This window comes from Amia ocellicauda, chromosome 5 (genome assembly GCF_036373705.1).
Source record: "Amia ocellicauda isolate fAmiCal2 chromosome 5, fAmiCal2.hap1, whole genome shotgun sequence".
Lineage (NCBI taxonomy): Eukaryota > Metazoa > Chordata > Actinopteri > Amiiformes > Amiidae > Amia > Amia ocellicauda.
The window spans coordinates 13315419-13333620 of record NC_089854.1 but is presented as its reverse complement, the minus strand read 5'-3'; the positions used below and the strand labels follow the sequence as shown (position 1 = coordinate 13333620).

At 39.7% G+C, this 18202-nt stretch overlaps 1 protein-coding gene across 3 annotated transcripts; it reads right to left on the bottom strand.

Annotated features, from left to right (window-relative positions):
* Positions 1–1265: 1265 nt before the first annotated feature.
* LOC136749521 (cytochrome P450 2M1) lies at positions 1266–17819 on the bottom strand. Of its 3 annotated transcripts, XR_010816760.1 has the most exons (10): positions 17520–17819; positions 13801–13963; positions 13449–13598; positions 12546–12706; positions 12264–12440; positions 11713–11854; positions 9725–9912; positions 9115–9256; positions 2028–2169; positions 1266–1881 (listed from the first exon to the last, which is right to left on the bottom strand). XR_010816760.1 is itself a non-coding variant. In XM_066703916.1 (9 exons), exons 1-9 carry the CDS (start codon positions 17709–17711, stop codon positions 2147–2149), a joined length of 1338 nt encoding a protein of 445 aa, XP_066560013.1. In that variant the 5' UTR covers positions 17712–17819; the 3' UTR covers positions 1266–2146. The 3 variants fall into 3 exon arrangements, 2 of the variants coding, with proteins under 2 accessions (XP_066560013.1, XP_066560011.1); XM_066703916.1 differs by having other exon boundaries at positions 1266–2169; XM_066703914.1 differs by lacking the exons at positions 1266–1881; positions 2028–2169 and adding an exon at positions 7527–8331.
* Between the last annotated feature and the right edge of the window lie 383 nt (positions 17820–18202).

Sequence of the window (18202 nt, the reverse complement as noted above, 5' to 3'; positions counted from 1 at the left end):
GCTTGGTACCACCCACTGTTCAAACCCATCAGTACTTTCTCTTTCCGTTAACACTGGTGTAGCCTCGGTCTCATCAAGTATGTCCTGCGGCCCACATTGAGTGCCAACACCCTTCATTACCCTTTTTGTACCATTTCCATATAATACCACCTCCTGGACAAAAGGTTTCTTATTCCATTGATACCTGTGAGCTCGTTTTTCCTTACATGTTTTACGTACTTTACTTTCAGAAGGTATCAGCTCTTGCCCAGTGAATGGGAACACTTGAACCCAGTCCTCTTGCGGGTCACTCTCGCCCTGTACTACTGAGGAAACCCAAACCCCATTCAATTTCACCAAATCTGCAAAACCTGGGTAATCTCTACCCAATATCACCTCGTGTGGCAGTTTGGGTATAACTCCAACCCTCATAGCGTTTTTTCTGCCATTAAAATCAATGCTAACTTCACATGTGGGGTAATAGTTGACATCACCATGTACACAGGTGATACTGGTTTTAAGACTATTGTCTACTTGCTCAGGTGTCACATATTTAGGTGACACCACTGTGATAGCAATTCCAGAATCAGCGAGAGCTTGAGCTCTGAAAAAGAGTCCTAACCCTCACCTGCTAGCAAGCGGGGGGAATACTCTGTGTTATTCTGTGGTTATTGTTTCTTTCCCTTATGAAAAGATCCTACAGGATTCCTGCAGGGATTATTGGTGTCCTGCAGGAATGTAGTTGTCCAGAAGGAACTGTACAGGTATTTTTTGTAAGGGTTGACTGCCATCTTTACAGTAAATTGTTGTGCATATAAATGGAAATGTAAAACCATCTTTTTGTTTGTTTGTTTTTTGTTTGCTAAATGTACAGAAGAACACAAAAAAGCTGAATGTAAGCAACCAATTTCCGTGATCATTTAACCAACATAAGTTTAAATTATAATGCATTATTGATTACAATATAAAGTCAATTACATTAAATACACAACATATAAAAGTGCTCGCTGTTATGTAAACCATATTGTTGATAATCAATTAGATTAGCTTCCTGAAGGTGGGTCAAAACCTTGTCCTTTACTACAAATGCAGCAAATGCATCATCTTTCCCCATAATGTGCTATGAATTATAGGCATTAAAGCAGTTTCTTTCATTTCTGGTCCATTGCTTTTACTATAATGGCATTTTATCACTAATTTCTATTTCTTTTTACTGCAGCGTCGCCCCTAGCAGGCAATGGTCCTCCCAGACACCCAGGGAATGTTTATTTCTGTATTCATTTTTAGTTTATTATTTATTGATGCCCGTATCCAGGGCGACTTACAGTTTACACAAGCATTACAAAAGATCAGTAATACAAATCAATCCAACATTCAATTTAACCATTACAAAATTGCAGTAGTATAATCAATAGAAATCACAATTTAAGAATTACAAATGTTCAGGAGTACAATTAATATAAAATAAAAAGCATACATCGTTGTTCAAAGAAATACAGACATTATGCAGTAAACTCCTAGGTATGTGCTAAAGGGAGGGTGCATAGGAGAAATCACAGTAAACCTACCACAGTTCTAACAATGTACAAGTAAAAAGAAGCATAATGAAGCATATCTGTATAATATTTGTACAAAATTGTAAGAGTACTGAACAGCTCAGGAGAATGAGCTGCTATATTACAAGTACAGGGTCACATAAAGGTCTGTTGCTCACCTTAGGAATGCAGTAGCCTTTGAACTCTGTATCTCACATCATTTTATGGGGGACACCTGTGGGAGTGTTGTCCAAAAATCGCTGGATCTCATGGATGTCGGCGTCGGTGTAGGGCATGTTCTGTCTGTCCTGGACTGATGGGCTTCGGAAGGAACCGATCACCTCATCGTTCTCCCTCTGAATCCTCTCTGAATTCCAAAAATTACAACAATCAGACTTAGAATTTGAGAGATTTGGCAATTCTCCCAGTTTCCTCAGTTTCCTCATCAGGCTTCTAGGACACTTTCTTATTTGCTTGTTTGTTGCTGGAAACAGCAGTATGATGGTTACCCACGTTGAACATGAGGATACTTCTGCATGAGCAGCAGGCCCTGTCTCAGTGTGGACGAGGTGGTTCTTGTTCCCGCTGAGAAAAGATTCCACACGCTGTTCACCAGGTTCTCATAGACAAACTCACTGTGAGGATGGCCTTTCTCCTGTGAAAGCATAGAATCAAAATGAAATTCTTGTATATTTTTGAAATGCTGTGTAAGTCTATCGACAGTACAGAGCAGAGTACATTGGTATGAATAGGGTAAACAAAACCTTTGACGGGCTGATTTTGAAAAACTGAGGCCTTAAACTATGTCAAGCTTAAGAGGCACTAAACATTACAAAAATGTATATTATTCTAACAGAAATCACTAGGCAATGAATAATTCTTAAACCCAAATACACAAACATGTTAGATTTAAATCAAAATCATTTTATTTAATCAGACTACAGAATAACAAACCACATATTCAGGATTAAAAAGGGATGTCCTTGATCTTCACAAACATATTTTAGTGTACCAATCACAAAATGGAAGTGCAAAATGTAATGAAATTTCTACATGAATTATAGTTTACTACACAGCTTTATAAGCTCTATATGACAATTATTTAGCTCTATAAGTCCTCAGTCCTGGCATATATGCCTATTTGAAATTAGAACTAAAAATAATGCAGACCTGTACTTAATATTTTTTCAAATGTATGGACCCCTCATAATGTGAGGCCACAGATCACTGCCTTTCACCATTTCTACTTTGGCCAGCAACTCTGGCAAAGTGAAGCCTGATCTCATGCAGCTACAAAGCAATGTAAGGCTGAAGCTGGATTAATTTCACCCTAGTAAAATTGAGATTTAAAAGTTTAATGTCTCCCCAACTGTTCTCAGGTATTTTCTTGATTCACAGGGTGTAAATGCAGATAACTGAGTGGTGGGGATCTCTGATATCAATAGCAGAACAATAGCATAACAAAAGGAGACAGTCCGTCTACCAGTCTTGTGTCAATAGCATATCAAAAGCTATTCACAGCCTGCCTGACATGGTTTCGGGAGGGGTAAGTTAATCACCTTCAAGAGGTATGGGTGTGGGGAACCAGTTGTTACCCTGTAATATTTGATATGGGATCATTACATCTTGAATACTAATACAGGAAACAAAACATTTTAAACGTATTTAAAAAATATTTTTGCAGTGCAATATTTTAACATATGTTTGGAAATGGGTTATAAAATGTATTTAAGCATGTTTCAAAATACATTATATATATAAATAAATTGATTTTACATATTTACTTTGTGAGAGCATTTACAAAATAGAATTGTTTAGAACTCATGCAGAAACAATAATAATAAAAACTGCATATATACAATAATTATTTGTTTAATGACTTTAAGAAATAAAAAAGACCACATAGCTGAATGAAGTGATTACTCATGGTCAAGCACAAAACATGAAACTTATAAAACCCTAAACAACAAATTGCCCAATAATATTACATGACATGGCGCATGAAGCCTCACCAAATATCTGCAATTTGAAAATAGGCAAAATTTCTTGAAAGCAAAGTTTTCATAAGTGCAAATTTCCCATGAACCAGTATTTAACCAGAGCATTTGGAGAACATACTCCGATGAGCCATAACATTATGACCACTGATGGGTGAAGTGAATAACACTGATAATCTCATTATCATGGCACCTGTCAGTGGGTGGGATATATTAGGCAGCAAGTGAACATTTTGTCCTCAATGTCGATATGTTAGAAGCAGGAAAAATGGGCAAGCGTAAGGATCTGAGCGACTTTGACAAGGGCCAAATTGTGATGGCTAGACGACTGGATCAGAGCATCTCCAAAACTGCAGCTCTTGTGGGGTGTTTGCGGTCTGCAGTGGTCAGTACCTATCAAAAGTGGTCCAAGGAAGGAAAAGCGACAGGGTCATGGGCGGCCAAGGCTCATTGATGTACGTGGGGAGCGAAGGCTGGCCCATGTGGTCCAATCCAACAGATGAGCTACTGTAGCTCAAATTTCTGAAAAAGTTAATGCTGGTTCGGATAGAAAGGTGTCAGAACACACAGTGCATCACAGTTTGTTGCATATGGGGCTGCGTAGCTGCAGACCAGTCAGGGTGCCCATGTTCACCTGTCCACTGCCGAAAGTGTCTACAATGGGCACGTGAGCATCAGAACTGGACCATGGAGCAATGGAAGAAGGTGGCCTGGTCTGATGAATCACAAGTTCAAGGTGTTGACTTGGCCTCCAAATTCCCCAGATCTCAATCCAATCGAGCATCTGTGGGATGTGCTGGACAAACAAGTCCGATCCATGGAGGCCCCACCTTGCAACTTACAGGACTTAAAGCATCTGCTGCTAACGTCTTGGTGCCAGATACCACAGCACACCTTCAGAGGTCTAGTGGAGTCCATGCCTTGATGGGTCAGGGCTGTTTTGGGGGCAAAAGGGGGACCTACACAATATAAGGCAGGTGGTCATAATGTTATGGCTGATCGGTGTAAGTTCACTGTTAAGAAAAGTGTAAAGAAAAACATTTTCTGAATAAAACAATATGGCCACAATATCACCTGCTATTGTCTGCAGCAATTATACACATTTTACTAAATCATACAAGATCTATGGCCATACAGTATAAGAACGTTGAACAAAAGCAGTGGGAAGGAACATAACCCACACAATAACAAGTGTCCAGCAACAATCTTTAATTCTATTTACTACAGATTGCATCAATCTTGTCAGGATCAAGTCACTCTTTCTCTTACCCTTCGAGGGTCCTCTTGTTTTTTCCACCTTTTCATTTGCTCCTTAGAAGGGTTTATGTCAAAGACCTAAGAGTAAAGTTCTGTAGCAGGATTGGCATGAAGGACAGATCTCCAACTATTTTCCACAGTATACATTTGTATAGCATTTGAATATTTCTACCTATAAGATCAATTATACAACACGTAAGTACTGATATAGTTCTTAGTTTTAAATATACTTTGCATTCAATGAAAAAAAAAAGTGAAGGGATTTAGTAAGTATGGAATCAGGGGAGGAAGGGTGGTCTAAATACATTTTAGTCCGTTTTTTTGCTGGATTACTTTCTGTCAGACTAAGGAATACATGTCACAGCCCCAATAAATTAGCATGTAATAATACATAACTCATTGTTCATTGCCCAAGCAGTATTTACAATACATTTTCACAATTATATGAATGGTTTTGCATTACCTTACAGAAAGAAACATAAACTGACTAAAGCATGCTTGTACCAAAGTAGTGTACCCTTATTGTAGTGGGAACATTTACTTTAATTTTTTTCTTTATATTCTTTATGTTATTAATGGTTTCATGTTGTTAATTCAGTTTTGTCTATAAAGCATATAATTAGTTTGTATTTACTACTTTCTGGGAGCTACTTTAATTATTACCTTCTTAAAGCATTTTGGTAAATAGTTTCCTTGGATTGTATACAGCTGTTGTCTTTTGGTTATTTAAATCAACTACTGTCCTTGGGTTAATTCAATCAGCCACTGCCTTTTGGATTTTCAATCCACTAAAAGAGTTAAACAATGTAAAGGTTATTTGCTTTGGGGGCACAGGTATTTGGTTGAGAACTTAAAACATCTGCTGCCTGCTGAATGCTGACCAGTATTTATGTTCTAAAAATAAACTTACTACTACTACTTACTACTTCATTGGAGTATCCTGAGAATGTACTAAACAACTACAAATTGTTAACTGTACACAATTAGTAACCCATGTTGGTTAAAGTATATTTTCTAGGGTTGGAAGGAGTCTGAAACTTTCTGGTACATTTCCAGATGTTTTCCAGAAATTTTCCATTGGATGTTAAGCCCGGGAACTACTGCACTGCCAAAGATTACATGCTTTCAGGTAAGTTTTCATTACATTACTAGGGTGGAAATGTTTTATATGACATGATATTTCAGTAAACTAGCAAATAGTAGTGTAATGTAATACACAGTAGTTTTTACAACACATGTATATTAATATGTCCCTGTGTCTTTATGTTACACACTGTATCCCCTGCTTCTGAGACTGACTGAAATTGCATGATTTTGCTATTTGCTCATCTAGGGAACAATAGTGCTATTTTGGATACTGCAAAAATACAGACTTGGGACTTTACTGTAGAAATCGTTAAGAAGGCTTGATTGTTTTAGCTGCGGGAAGACAAACTTGTTTTTAACATACAATATAAACTGCAGGCTGGCATGTCAAATTGCTTCATGCAGACAACAATGTTTTATTAATGTGGCAGTGAGGTGGTTAATTATCCCTGCCTCCCTGCCTAATGTTTGTTCGTGTTATTGGACTATGAGTCCAGTCTATACGTCCTATGACCTTGGGATTCCAGACGTGTTATGAAACTCTCATTGGGCCTTTACTTGATCTCTTTCTGAAATTGGATAGCAAATGTATTGTGTCACGTTGAACCAAATGACACAATACATCCTCTTTCCAATTTCAGAATAGTTTTTTCAAAGCATCCATGACCATGATACATTTTGATATCGAGGACTGTGAAATACCTTGTAGGTCACCGTTATACTTAGAGGTCTGTGACAGCCCCTAGGCATACAATTGTAGGGCTATGTTCATAGTCAATACAGGAATTTCATGATTCCTTCTGGTGGGTGATTCTAGATCATCTAGTTTGTTGGATCTGCATTTGCATATTTGCTGCTCAGTTAGCTAGCATCCATACATTGTTCACGTATTCCGTAAATTCTGTTTTTAGGATGTAGTCTACATCGCCGCCAAAGCACCTGGAAATCAATTTTGCAGGAACAAAGTACTAATCAAGAATCGCAGCTTGGACTTGCACCACCAGGCTGTGAGGGACGATACACTTAAAAGTAGAGTGCAAATGCTGTTATGCCTAAATCCAGCTGTTAATCTCCTCTAGAGGGCAACAGCAGATATTTTGGGATTCGTTGCAACTGAGACCTTTTTTAGTCCGCAGCTGGGGACTGACTTCAACCACCAAGTTCATTGCAATTGGCATTTAACTTGCGTACTAGTTTTGTATGGAGATGTACACTAACTATGGGATCATCCCCAGTTAGTATGCTGCTTTCAGTTCATTACAGTTAACCCATAGTTCAACATTAGCATTAACTAATTTTACTGTCTGTTTTTATATCGCCTCTATCCAACTGTTCGATTCCATTAGGACAACTTGAAATAGGCGGATATATTTTTGTCAGGAACTACCTGCCAACAGCTTTGATTTTGGCATGGTGTGAATGCTAATTAGGTACCTGCATCATTTGCATATTTTCCAAACTGTCCGAAATGGGACTTCTGAAAATTCTAGGCATTCTGACCTTAACTTGAAGCCAGACCGCTTAAATTCCACCCAAAAAAAATACTTACAGACTGTGGAAAATGCTTTGACATTCCGGCATTGTTTTACCAGTACTGTAATATTTTTCATCAAAACTTTCCAGGAATTTTGTAAGGTCCCCCAGGTCTCTAAATAACAGTTTCAAACCTCTCTCTCTTCCAAACATTGACATTTATTGAATAATTTAAAAAAAGTTTAAAAAATAATTAACATAAGTAAAAGGTGTTTTTGTAGTTGTTGCAGTAGCCTACTCTGATGTTCTCTTACCTAAATCCTGAACATCAAATATCGTCTACTACATTTCTTAACAAAACAAGTAATAATAATTCAAGATTATTATTAAAACATGTGGACAGAAAAAAAGGGTAAAAAAAAAAATCAATTTGCCTAAGAATATTTCAACAAAACATTCAGAAAGTATTGTAAGGTATCTAATTGTGTCATTAAATAACATCGTTTAGACCATTAATCTCATTGCAAACACTATGCAGATTCAAACAAAATCTTAACATTTTGTAAAATTATGTAAACTATACAGAGTTAAAACCAAAAAACAATTATTTAATGGTATATTAGGTACTTCCGAATGTTCCCCAAGATGTTATTTAAAAAGAGCCCAATTTCAAGGTACTACTGTATAAAAATCATTTACTGGGATATTTTTAAAGCAAAGGAATAAAAAATGACCAAAAAGAGCCTGGTCCTGGGAGGCCATCTTTCTCAAAACCCTTGGTTCTTAAGAGAGAAGTTTGGAAGCAGGACTTGATTCTCAACAAAACCTGAGTTTTGCATAGCAGTGGTAGCTGCGTTGGATCTTGCCAAAGCTGCAGCATTCAGGGCTGATGTTGATCTTTTCCAGGGGCTGTGTGGATGAAAATGTGAACCTCTGGAGGAGGGATGTGAAGAACAGGAACAGCTCCATTCGAGCCAGGCCCTCACCGGGACAGGCACGCTTCCCTGTTCCACAAACCATAAACTAAGTATGCTATAGCTTAGAGAATCACATTTTTGCACAACTTAGGTTTTAGTTGGATGATTCATTTTTCATTGAACCTTTGATTACACTATGCAACACAATTTTTGATCCTGGGTAATAAGTGTTATTTCCTAATTGCTTATGCCTCAAAAGTATAGAAAATGGCTGTTATTCCCCACAAGCGAAGAAGCCAGTTTTTCGAGATTTACGATTATACTGTATAGTATAATCGTAAATCTCGAAAAACTACTCGCTTCTAAATCTCTTGTAGTCATTTCTGTATTACTTTAGTATAAATACGTTAAATTTGGATTCATTCATGTTTTTCTGACTTTACGTGAACAAAAAGACACAAATTCACCCATTTTCTCACTGGAAATACGTAAGTTAAAATATCACTGCAAAGTTTGTTGGGAATAATAGCCATTTTCTATACTTTTGAGTCATAAGCAATTAGGAAATAATTTATTTTTTGTTCCTAGGTAGTAAGTGTTGTTACACGGTGTTGTTATCTACATATGCAAATGTAAGCTTTTAAAATTCTATCTTCATTGTCTTTTGTGCACACGTACTTAATACTATGGTGCATCTTAAACTTGATAATATCAAGCTTCATCATCTGGCCCTAGGTGCAGGGAAAGAGTTCCAGTTGCAATTAAACTCAAATGATTTCTCTTTTATTCATCATCAAAATCTCTCATGTCAATATTTGATTTTCTCACTCTCTCTACACGTCACAGAACTGAAATCATACAAAAACCTACCCAGTCCGAAGGGCAAAAAGGCATCGGTCTTCTTAAAGCTTCCATCCTCAGCCAGAAAGTTCTCCGGGTCAAAGGTGTGCGGGTTCTTCCACAGCTTTGGGTCGGACAGCACAGAGGACAGAAGAGGAAGGACCATCGTATCCTGTGGTAAATTCATGCAGTCTGTTAATACATTGTCATCATATGCTGGTCAAACACCCATTATGGAATCCCTGGTTCTGGAAACCCTTGACCAATTCTGCCTCACAAAATACTTTCATTTATGTCCATTAGTCTGATTTCATTTTGCCACATTTCAGTCAACTAAAATTAGAAGGCATTTATTTTTAGTTTTGTTTTTTCCCCCCCCCCCACAATATTTTGTCTTGTTATCGTCACTGAAAATAGGTTGTTGATAACAAAAATTTGTCATAGTTTACGTTGACGAAATTAAGACTGTATGAAGCAAGTACAAGTCACTTGGTCAGCTCAGGGAACTCTGGTCCATTGGTCTCTTTAGAAGTAAGTTCCAAATGATCCTGAATGTACGAAATTTACCAAAACATCTGCTTAAATCACAGAGTTTCCAAGACTTGTGAAATTTGGGTATACATACAGGCCTATCGCTCACCTTAGGAATGCAGTAGCCTTTGAACTCTGTGTCTCGCATCATTTTATGGGGGACAGCCGTGGGAACCAGGTCGAAAGTTCGTTGGATCTCGTGGATGACGGCGTCAGTGTACGGCATATTCTGTCTATCCTGGACCGTCGGGCTTCGTGAGGAACCGATCACATCATCGATCTCCCTCTGAATCCTCTCTGAAATCCAAAGATAAAAACATTCAGACTTCAAGTGCAGAAATTTGAGAGATTTGTGAATCCTTTTGGTTCTCTCATCAATCTTCTAAAGTTCAAAGTTGTATTTGTCACGTACACAATGGCAGTGAAATGCATTTTCTAAGAGCCTCCTAACTGTATATATAACATTCAATATACATACAAAATAAATACAAACAATCAAGTATTATTAATCAAATCTAAAATCAAGTGTATACATAAATATGGGGCAATGCAAATGGACAGTGCAAATTAGCAAATAAATAAGATGTATGCACTGATGAAGGTGTCCATGGGATATTGTTAGTGCTATTGTTACTAACTATTGTAGGACCTTTGCAGCATCCTCATTAAGGATCCGGATGGCTTGGGGGTAGTAACTCCTCCTAAGTCTCTCCGTATTCGCCCTGGAGCTGTGGTAGCGTTTTACTGATCGCAGCAAAGAGGCTGTTGTTTGGGTGTCTGGGATCCTTAATGATTTTCCTGGCCTTAGTCCTGGTCCTCCTGGTGTAGATATCCTCCAGGTTGGGTAATGTATCCTCTCTGGTGTGCTCAGCTGACTGTACCACTCTCTGCAGGGTCTTGCGGTCCTGTGTGGTGCTGTTCCCTTACCAGGCGGTGATACTTCCTCACAGAATGCTTTCAATGGTGTCCATATAAAAAGTGCTCAGTATCTGGGGGGCATCCTAAACTTCCCCAGGTCTCTGATGTAAGAGAGGTAATGTTGAGCCTTCTTGACCAAGCTGTCAATGTATGTGGTCCATGTCAAGTCCTCTGTGATGTAGACACTGAGGTACTTCACCCTCTTCACTGGGGCCCCACTGATCCTGAGCAAGTTGTAGTTCCTCCCCAGTTTCCTCCCAAAGTCCACTATCAGCTCCTTAGTCTTGGTGATGTTCAGGGAGAGAGAGTTATCCTGTCACCAACATGTCAGGTTCTCCACCTCCTCCAGGTAGGGTTAGGGTTAGGGTTAACCCAAACCCTAACCCTAACCCTAACCCTAACCCTTCTCATCATTGTCTGTTATCAGGCCCACCTCAGCTGTGTTATCAGCAAACTTTGATGGAATTTGAGCCGTGCGTGACCACAGTCGTGCGTATACATGGAGTACAGGAGGGGGTTCAGAACGCAACCCTGGGGGCCCCCTGTGTTGAGAGAGAGGGACGACGAGGTGCAGTTGCCCACCCTCACCACCTGGGGTCTGCCCATCACGAAGTCAAGAACCCACTGGCACAGAGGATTGTTCAGACCCAGGTCCCTGAGCTTGGTGACAAGCCTGGAGAGGACTATGGTATTGGAAGCTGAACTGTAATCAATGACTAGCATTCTAACATAGTTCCCCTTCCTTTAGTCCAAGTGAGATAAGGCGGTGTGCAGTACGTGGACTACGGCATCATCCGTAGGTCTATTGGGATGGTAGGCAAACTGCAATGCATCCAGGGTGCTGGGAAGTGAAGAGCAGATAAAGTCCTTGACTTGTTTCTCTAAGCACCTCATGGCCACAGAGGTGAGTGCTACAGGGCAATAGTCCTTCCAGCAGGCTGTTTTTGTTTTCTTGGGCACAGGGACAATAGTGGAAATGTGGGTATGACAGACTGGCTCAGGGATAGATTGAATTAAACCATGAATACTGGTGCTAGTGGGTCAGCACAGGCTTTAAGGACTTTCCTGGTGTTCACCCCCCTGAAAGATCCTCACATCATATTCTGTAAACCTAGGACACTAGGGCACTTTCTTGTTTGCTTGCTTATTGCTGGAAACAGCAGTACGAAGGTGGCCCACCTTGAATATGAGGATTCTTCTGCATGAGCAGCAGGCCGTGTCTCAGTGTGGATGAGGTGGTTTCTGTTCCTGCTGAGAAAAGATTCCACACGCTGCTCACCAGATTCTCATAGACAAACTCGCTGTGAGGTTGGCCTTTCTCCTGTGAAAATGTAGAATAAAAAAGAAACACTTAAATAATTGTGTATTGCCTCTTTTAAATTTATGTGTAAGGCCTTTGACAGTGGACAACAGTGTGAATGGGAGGGTGAGGGGGAGGAGCGGGTTGGGGGAGTGAGACCATGGGGGGGTAGTGAGAGTTGGGGGGCAGAACATGGGGGGTAGCGAAAGCTTGGGGTCAGAGCGAGAGCAATAGTCCTTGTACATTTTATTCTCCGCTTATTGAGTTGTGTTAGGTTTAATTTTACAAATCTTTCTTTCATGTCTGTAGTCCTGTAGTAGTAGGTTTGTGTGTACATTTTTCTCAAAATTCACACATTTATTTGGACAGGTGGCACTGATTTGTGGTGGGCCATCTGGCCTGAATATAGCTGCGGGAATCCCTGTCTTACCTCTTCCATTCTAACAAGGAAAGCTTCAATATAGTCTCTTGGCGACTCTCTGTCAAGATTTTCCCGTCGTTGATCAGCCTCTTTTTTCACATACTCCCGGAGTTTCCTGTGCCCTTCAAACAATTGGTGATGTGGACCTGGGAGTCGCTGGCAAACCCAGGGAAACATGTTGTAGAGCTGGAAAAAACAGTTCTCAATGACTAGAAAGGACAATTGTTTCATGGAATTCTTTAATTAAGGGGAGTATATTAATTTTATTTAATGTTTAATAACCAAAGATACCTGTCCTTTGGAGCTGTTCAGGAAACTGAAATAGCGGTCAATGACGCTCAACAGAAATTTGAATTGTTTGTCATCGTAGTCTAGCCTTTGGCCGAAGACAATGGAGTAAATTATATTGGAGACCGCATTGCATAGTAACTGTTTAGGATTGAAAGCAGAATCTGTAACGGAACACAAATGCACAAGCATTAAATCAACCTATTGTAAAGGGCATGCAGTCTGGTACAGATTATACATTATACTCTTGTAAGCCTCGTACATTGCTTCCATATAGGGGTCTATTAAATGAATACATCAAAAATAGAAATAGTATGAAATTGTGTGTTTTATTAACTTTAGTAACTTTTCCGTATTTGACTAGGATATTTAACAGTCTCTGTAAAATGCATTATCAAGAAACACTCAATGCATCTGAGAGCGAGACTGTCAAACTTTTTTTATTGGCGAGGGGGGGGTTGCATCCCTCTAAAATATTTAATTCCATCTCCACGAACAGATTTATTAGTTCATTGAAAAGCAAACATCAGAATTTCTTTCCTCTTTTGTGGGTTTGTGTACACTCTAGTTTAAGTGTGCAAAATAATTTAACAGAAAAATACAAACTCATGAAAACTGTGAGAAACTTCCTTTTGAGCTTCATTAATCCAAAGACAACATCAACCTCATTGCTGGGCCTGCAACGGGATGTATAAAGCTGGTCGTTTTTCTTTTTGATTCAGATTAGGCAAAAATGCCTTGAAGATAGAGAAGCCTGGCAGGTCACTAAAATGTTTAGCAAAATCTGGGGTGTGCCCGAGACAAACATCCCACTTTCAACAGCATTCAGTTTGAAAAGACAGCATGAAGTATGTCTGAATCAACTTCAATCCAACTTCAATAGATCAATGAAAACCTATGACATGCCTCCATGTTTCCTAAAAGCTTCAACCAGGTTCTTGGCTTCTTCTTGGATCCTTTCTTCCAGACTCCGCCGCCCCATGCCAAAGTTCTTCAGAGTTGTGATCGAGAATCTCCTGAGCTCCTTCCACCTCACTCCACTGCTCACCACTAACCCTGAAGATGTGGGAAAAAGTAGAGAAATACTTCTCAGCCCTGGGACACTGCAGGGCTACCACCCATTTGTCCAACTCCTGCCTGTACTAGTAGCATGACCTGTCTGAGTTTTCATGATGCAATGCATATATTTTTTTTCCCACAGGAGTCAATTTTTGTTTTTGTTTTGTATGGGTTGCTTTGAAAAGAAGAAGTCACTAACCATACCCTCTGGTGACCTTCATCAGAACAGGGTAGTTGGCCCTACCGCTAAATTCTTCCCCCTGGCTCACCAAGGCATCTTTGATGGTCTCATAACCAGAGAGAACCACCACTGGCTTACTGCCCAGCCACACTGTGAACACTGAGCCATACGTCTTGCTGATCTGGAGGAACAAGAGAAGAAATCACTGTGAGAGCCAGCTAGGTGCTCCTCTGGTTGTTCAGGTGCTCTCCATCTCTTCCAATGAAGCATGAGCATTTGTAATGTTTCTGGGGTTTGCATCATGTGTTGAACATTGTCATGGCAGTACGCCAGTGCTGGGGCACATTAAGTAACATGATGTCATGATTGCAATCCTACCTGCAGCATGCTGTTGCTCTCTCAATTTAAGTAAGTAAAATACTTTCCCGAAAAGTGTTTGCGACACTAATAGAATCTGGCTCCTAAAACAGATTAGGGATTTTCTACAGGTACAAAAAAACTACTTTAGAATGGGGGGTGTTGTGTGTCAAGGGGGGGCATGATGTAAGGCAGGGGCCTTCAACAGGCTGCCTGCGAGCCACATCCTGTGAAAGGTTAATTGGTTCCACGTGTGGCCAGAAAACCATGTGTGGTCTGCGCAAGTGCGAAATCAAGGCGATTGCTCAGGCATGCACGATATCCAGGGGGTGCCGGATTCATCATAATACCTGCATTCCGGGTTTAACCAGTTCCCATTCCGGGTCTCCCCCTCATCATAGACAACTTTATTTGAAAACTGATCACTGTGAAAAACAATTATGAAAATCGATTATAGAAAATCATTGAAAATGTATTCATTTCGCTACATAGGTCGCTTCCCAGCTAACACACAATGTTACAGCAACGTAATTTACCGTTTGTGGCAACGTTGCGTGTTAGATGGGTTGTGCTAAGAAACAGCTCTGATTATTGGAGTGTTTTTGATTGGTTTCCATATTTTTCTTTTTTGTAGTTTTGGTTGTAGCGAATGTAAATAACTCCAGCAGTAAATAAATTAACCATCGTACACAGTAAAATGAATACTTATTTATTGTTTTAATATGCTTTCTCACGACTATTAGTGCTCAAAAATGGTCAGTAGGCCTAATTTGAAAACTGAATTTTATCATTGACAACGATGTAATCTTCACTCGGAAGCCACTAACCTTTTAAAAACTTTTTTAAATATATATATACACATGGTTACTTGGTGTTCATGTCTTTTTGTGCCCCACCAGTTCATAAACCCACCATCAGCTTCTGGGGCTCATGTTAAAAAGAGAGAGAGAATACCACTGATTTAAAGGTTAGAAATATGTATTTACAGTATCGCCCTCTGCTGGTCAGCTTCGGCGCGGAAGATTGCAAACCCCAGAAACAATATATAAATATTGAATATGTACATTGCATATTGAATTTATATTTAAACGTTACTTATAAGATAATGCTTAAGGAATGAGTATACTTATATGCAAGAAAATCAGTCCAGATCTAAATGCCTCTTTAAAATGAGAACTAAAATTAATGCAGCACTTTGCTTTCCAACATACACTCACCTAAAGGATTATTAGGAACACCATACTAATACTGTGTTTGACCCCCTTTTGCCTTCAGAACTGCCTTAATTCTACGTGGCATTGATTCAACAAGGTGCTGAAAGCATTCTTTAGAAATGTTGGCCCATATTGATAGGATAGCATCTTGCAGTTGATGGAGATTTGTGGGATGCACATCCAGGGCACGAAGCTCCCGTTCCACCACATCCCAAAGATGCTCTATTGGGTTGAGATCTGGTGACTGTGGGGGCCAGTTTAGTACAGTGAACTCATTGTCATGTTCAAGAAACCAATTTGAAATGATTCGACCTTTGTGACATGGTGCATTATCCTGCTGGAAGTAGCCATCAGAGGATGGGTACATGGTGGTCATAAAGGGATGGACATGGTCAGAAACAATGCTCAGGTAGGCTGTGGCATTTAAACGATGCCCAATTGGCACTAAGGGGCCTAAAGTGTGCCAACAAAACATCCCCCACACCATTACACCACCACCACCAGCCTGCACAGTGGTAACAAGGCATGATGGATCCATGTTCTCATTCTGTTTATGCCAAATTCTGACTCTACCATCTGAATGTCTCAACAGAAATCGAGACTCATCAGACCAGGCAACATTTTTCCAGTCTTCAACTGTCCAATTTTGGTGAGCTTGTGCAAATTGTAGCCTCTTTTTCCTATTTATAGTGGAGATGAGTGGTACCCGGTGGGGTCTTCTGCTGTTGTAGCCCATCCGCCTCAAGGTTGTACGTGTTGTGGCTTCACAAATGCTTTGCTGCATACCTCGGTTGTAACGAGTGGTTATTTCAGTCAAAGTTGCTCTTCTATCAGCTTGAATCAGTCGGCCCATTCTCCTCTGACCTCTAGCATCAACAAGGCATTTTCGCCCACAGGACTGCCGCATACTGGATGTTTTTCCCTTTTCACACCATTCGTTGTAAACCCTAGAAATGGTTGTGCGTGAAAATCCCAGTTACTGAGCAGATTGTGAAATACTCAGACCGGCCCGTCTGGCACCAACAACCATGCCACGCTCAAAATTGCTTAAATCACCTTTCTTTCCCATTCAGACATTCAGTTTGGAGTTCAGGAGATTGTCTTGACCAGGACCACACCCCTAAATGCATTGAAGCAACTGCCATGTGATTGGTTGGTTAGATAATTGCATTAATGAGAAATTGAACAGGTGTTCCTAATAATCCTTTAGGTGAGTGTATAATACATTCATGCGTGCATAGTGACCTTCCACATTAAAGTGTACGGCTGTTTCATGTCCATCTGAAGCAGGTTACCAGCTATGGGAAAGAAAGAAGCATCAGGGGGTATCAAGCCTTTAAGGATGTTGGTCACCAGAACAGACGTTCAGAAATCCACCACAACACCCTTGTACACATCCCTGCAGAGAGCGGTAACCTGCAAAGTGGTTGCTGCGCACAACTGGGTGTGCTGCACTGCTTCGTCATTTCATTAGATATTGGTGTTTCAAGGTGCGTTTTGTAATGCGTCTTAAATTGTTTTGACGGATGAGTTGCTTCTACTGTATCTACTGCTATTGAAAATGTTTGATTACAAACGATGACGATTAACACAAGAGATGAGAGGAGAAGCCTTAAACAGGAATGTACGCTAGAGTTTTTAATCGAAATGTGATATTTAATAACGGTTTTATTATATTTTTTACGTCGAGGTCCCTGCTGATTTTAAGCTAGAGGACTCTGCGATCCAGGCTTATGCATATTACCTGTATGCGTTTATAATCTACTAAGGTATACCTGCAAAACCAGGTTTGCAATGAATAATATAAAGATTTGTTTATGCTAACATTTTAGACGATCAGAAGTTTCTCCTAATATAGCAACACCATCCGTGTGTTAAAATTAACACAAACAATTGTGTTCTCCTTAATCACACGAATAAATGTTTGGAAAGAACATCCTTGCTCCAAGAGTATCCATTACCTTTACTGTTAACTGAAAATATAGCCTTTACATCGTTTTTATTGCCTGTTTTTGGTTATTTTATTCATATGTAAAATATATTTTTTAAATGAAAACTAAAAAGAAAACACACTCAATTAATTAAATAAAACGAACGATTGTAGTTGGATTGCGTTCCAAAAACAAAATACAACAAACACACAAATAATGAGTGATTGACACTCACCTCCAGATAAAACTTGTAGGGCTGTTTTATGTCCATCTGAAACAAGTTCCCAACTATGGGCAATGGAGAAGGACCAGGGGGCAGCCTGCTGTTTAAACGCCTCTTACCCCAATTCTTCAAAACCAAGACGATGCAAAACAAGCCCATCAAAACTGAAAGGATGTTCATCCCAAAAACAGAAACAATATCCATTCTTAAAAGCTTCTATATCTTTCCCTGTAGAAGTTACTAACATGTGCGCAGTATTGAGAGAAGTATGTACTGCACGCAGCTTGATATACTGCGGCATGTGGCACTAAGCCAAACGAGTGGGCGGTGCAGGAAACCGGAGAAATAATTGAACCCGAGTCAATTTATTCTAAAGCCCGGGACGCGGCAGCGCTTTGCGTTGCTTCAGATTTGACGCGCCGCGGACGGTGTAGGGTGTTGGCGAATTGAAATAAATGAACACGTAGATGATTAGCTTTTTGGCAGCATTTTCCAAAGGCTACATCTATTACGGTGAATTTTCTAACAAGATGCAAAGTCAATTGGTAAATAAGCTAGTTTTAATAAACTGGTCAAATGTAAAATGCCACTTTGACATATTTGTGACAGAACTTAATAATAACTGTAATATGGTCAATTAAAAACAAAATCAGCTGTTAATTCGCTCAGATAAGTAATAGTTATTGTATCTGTAC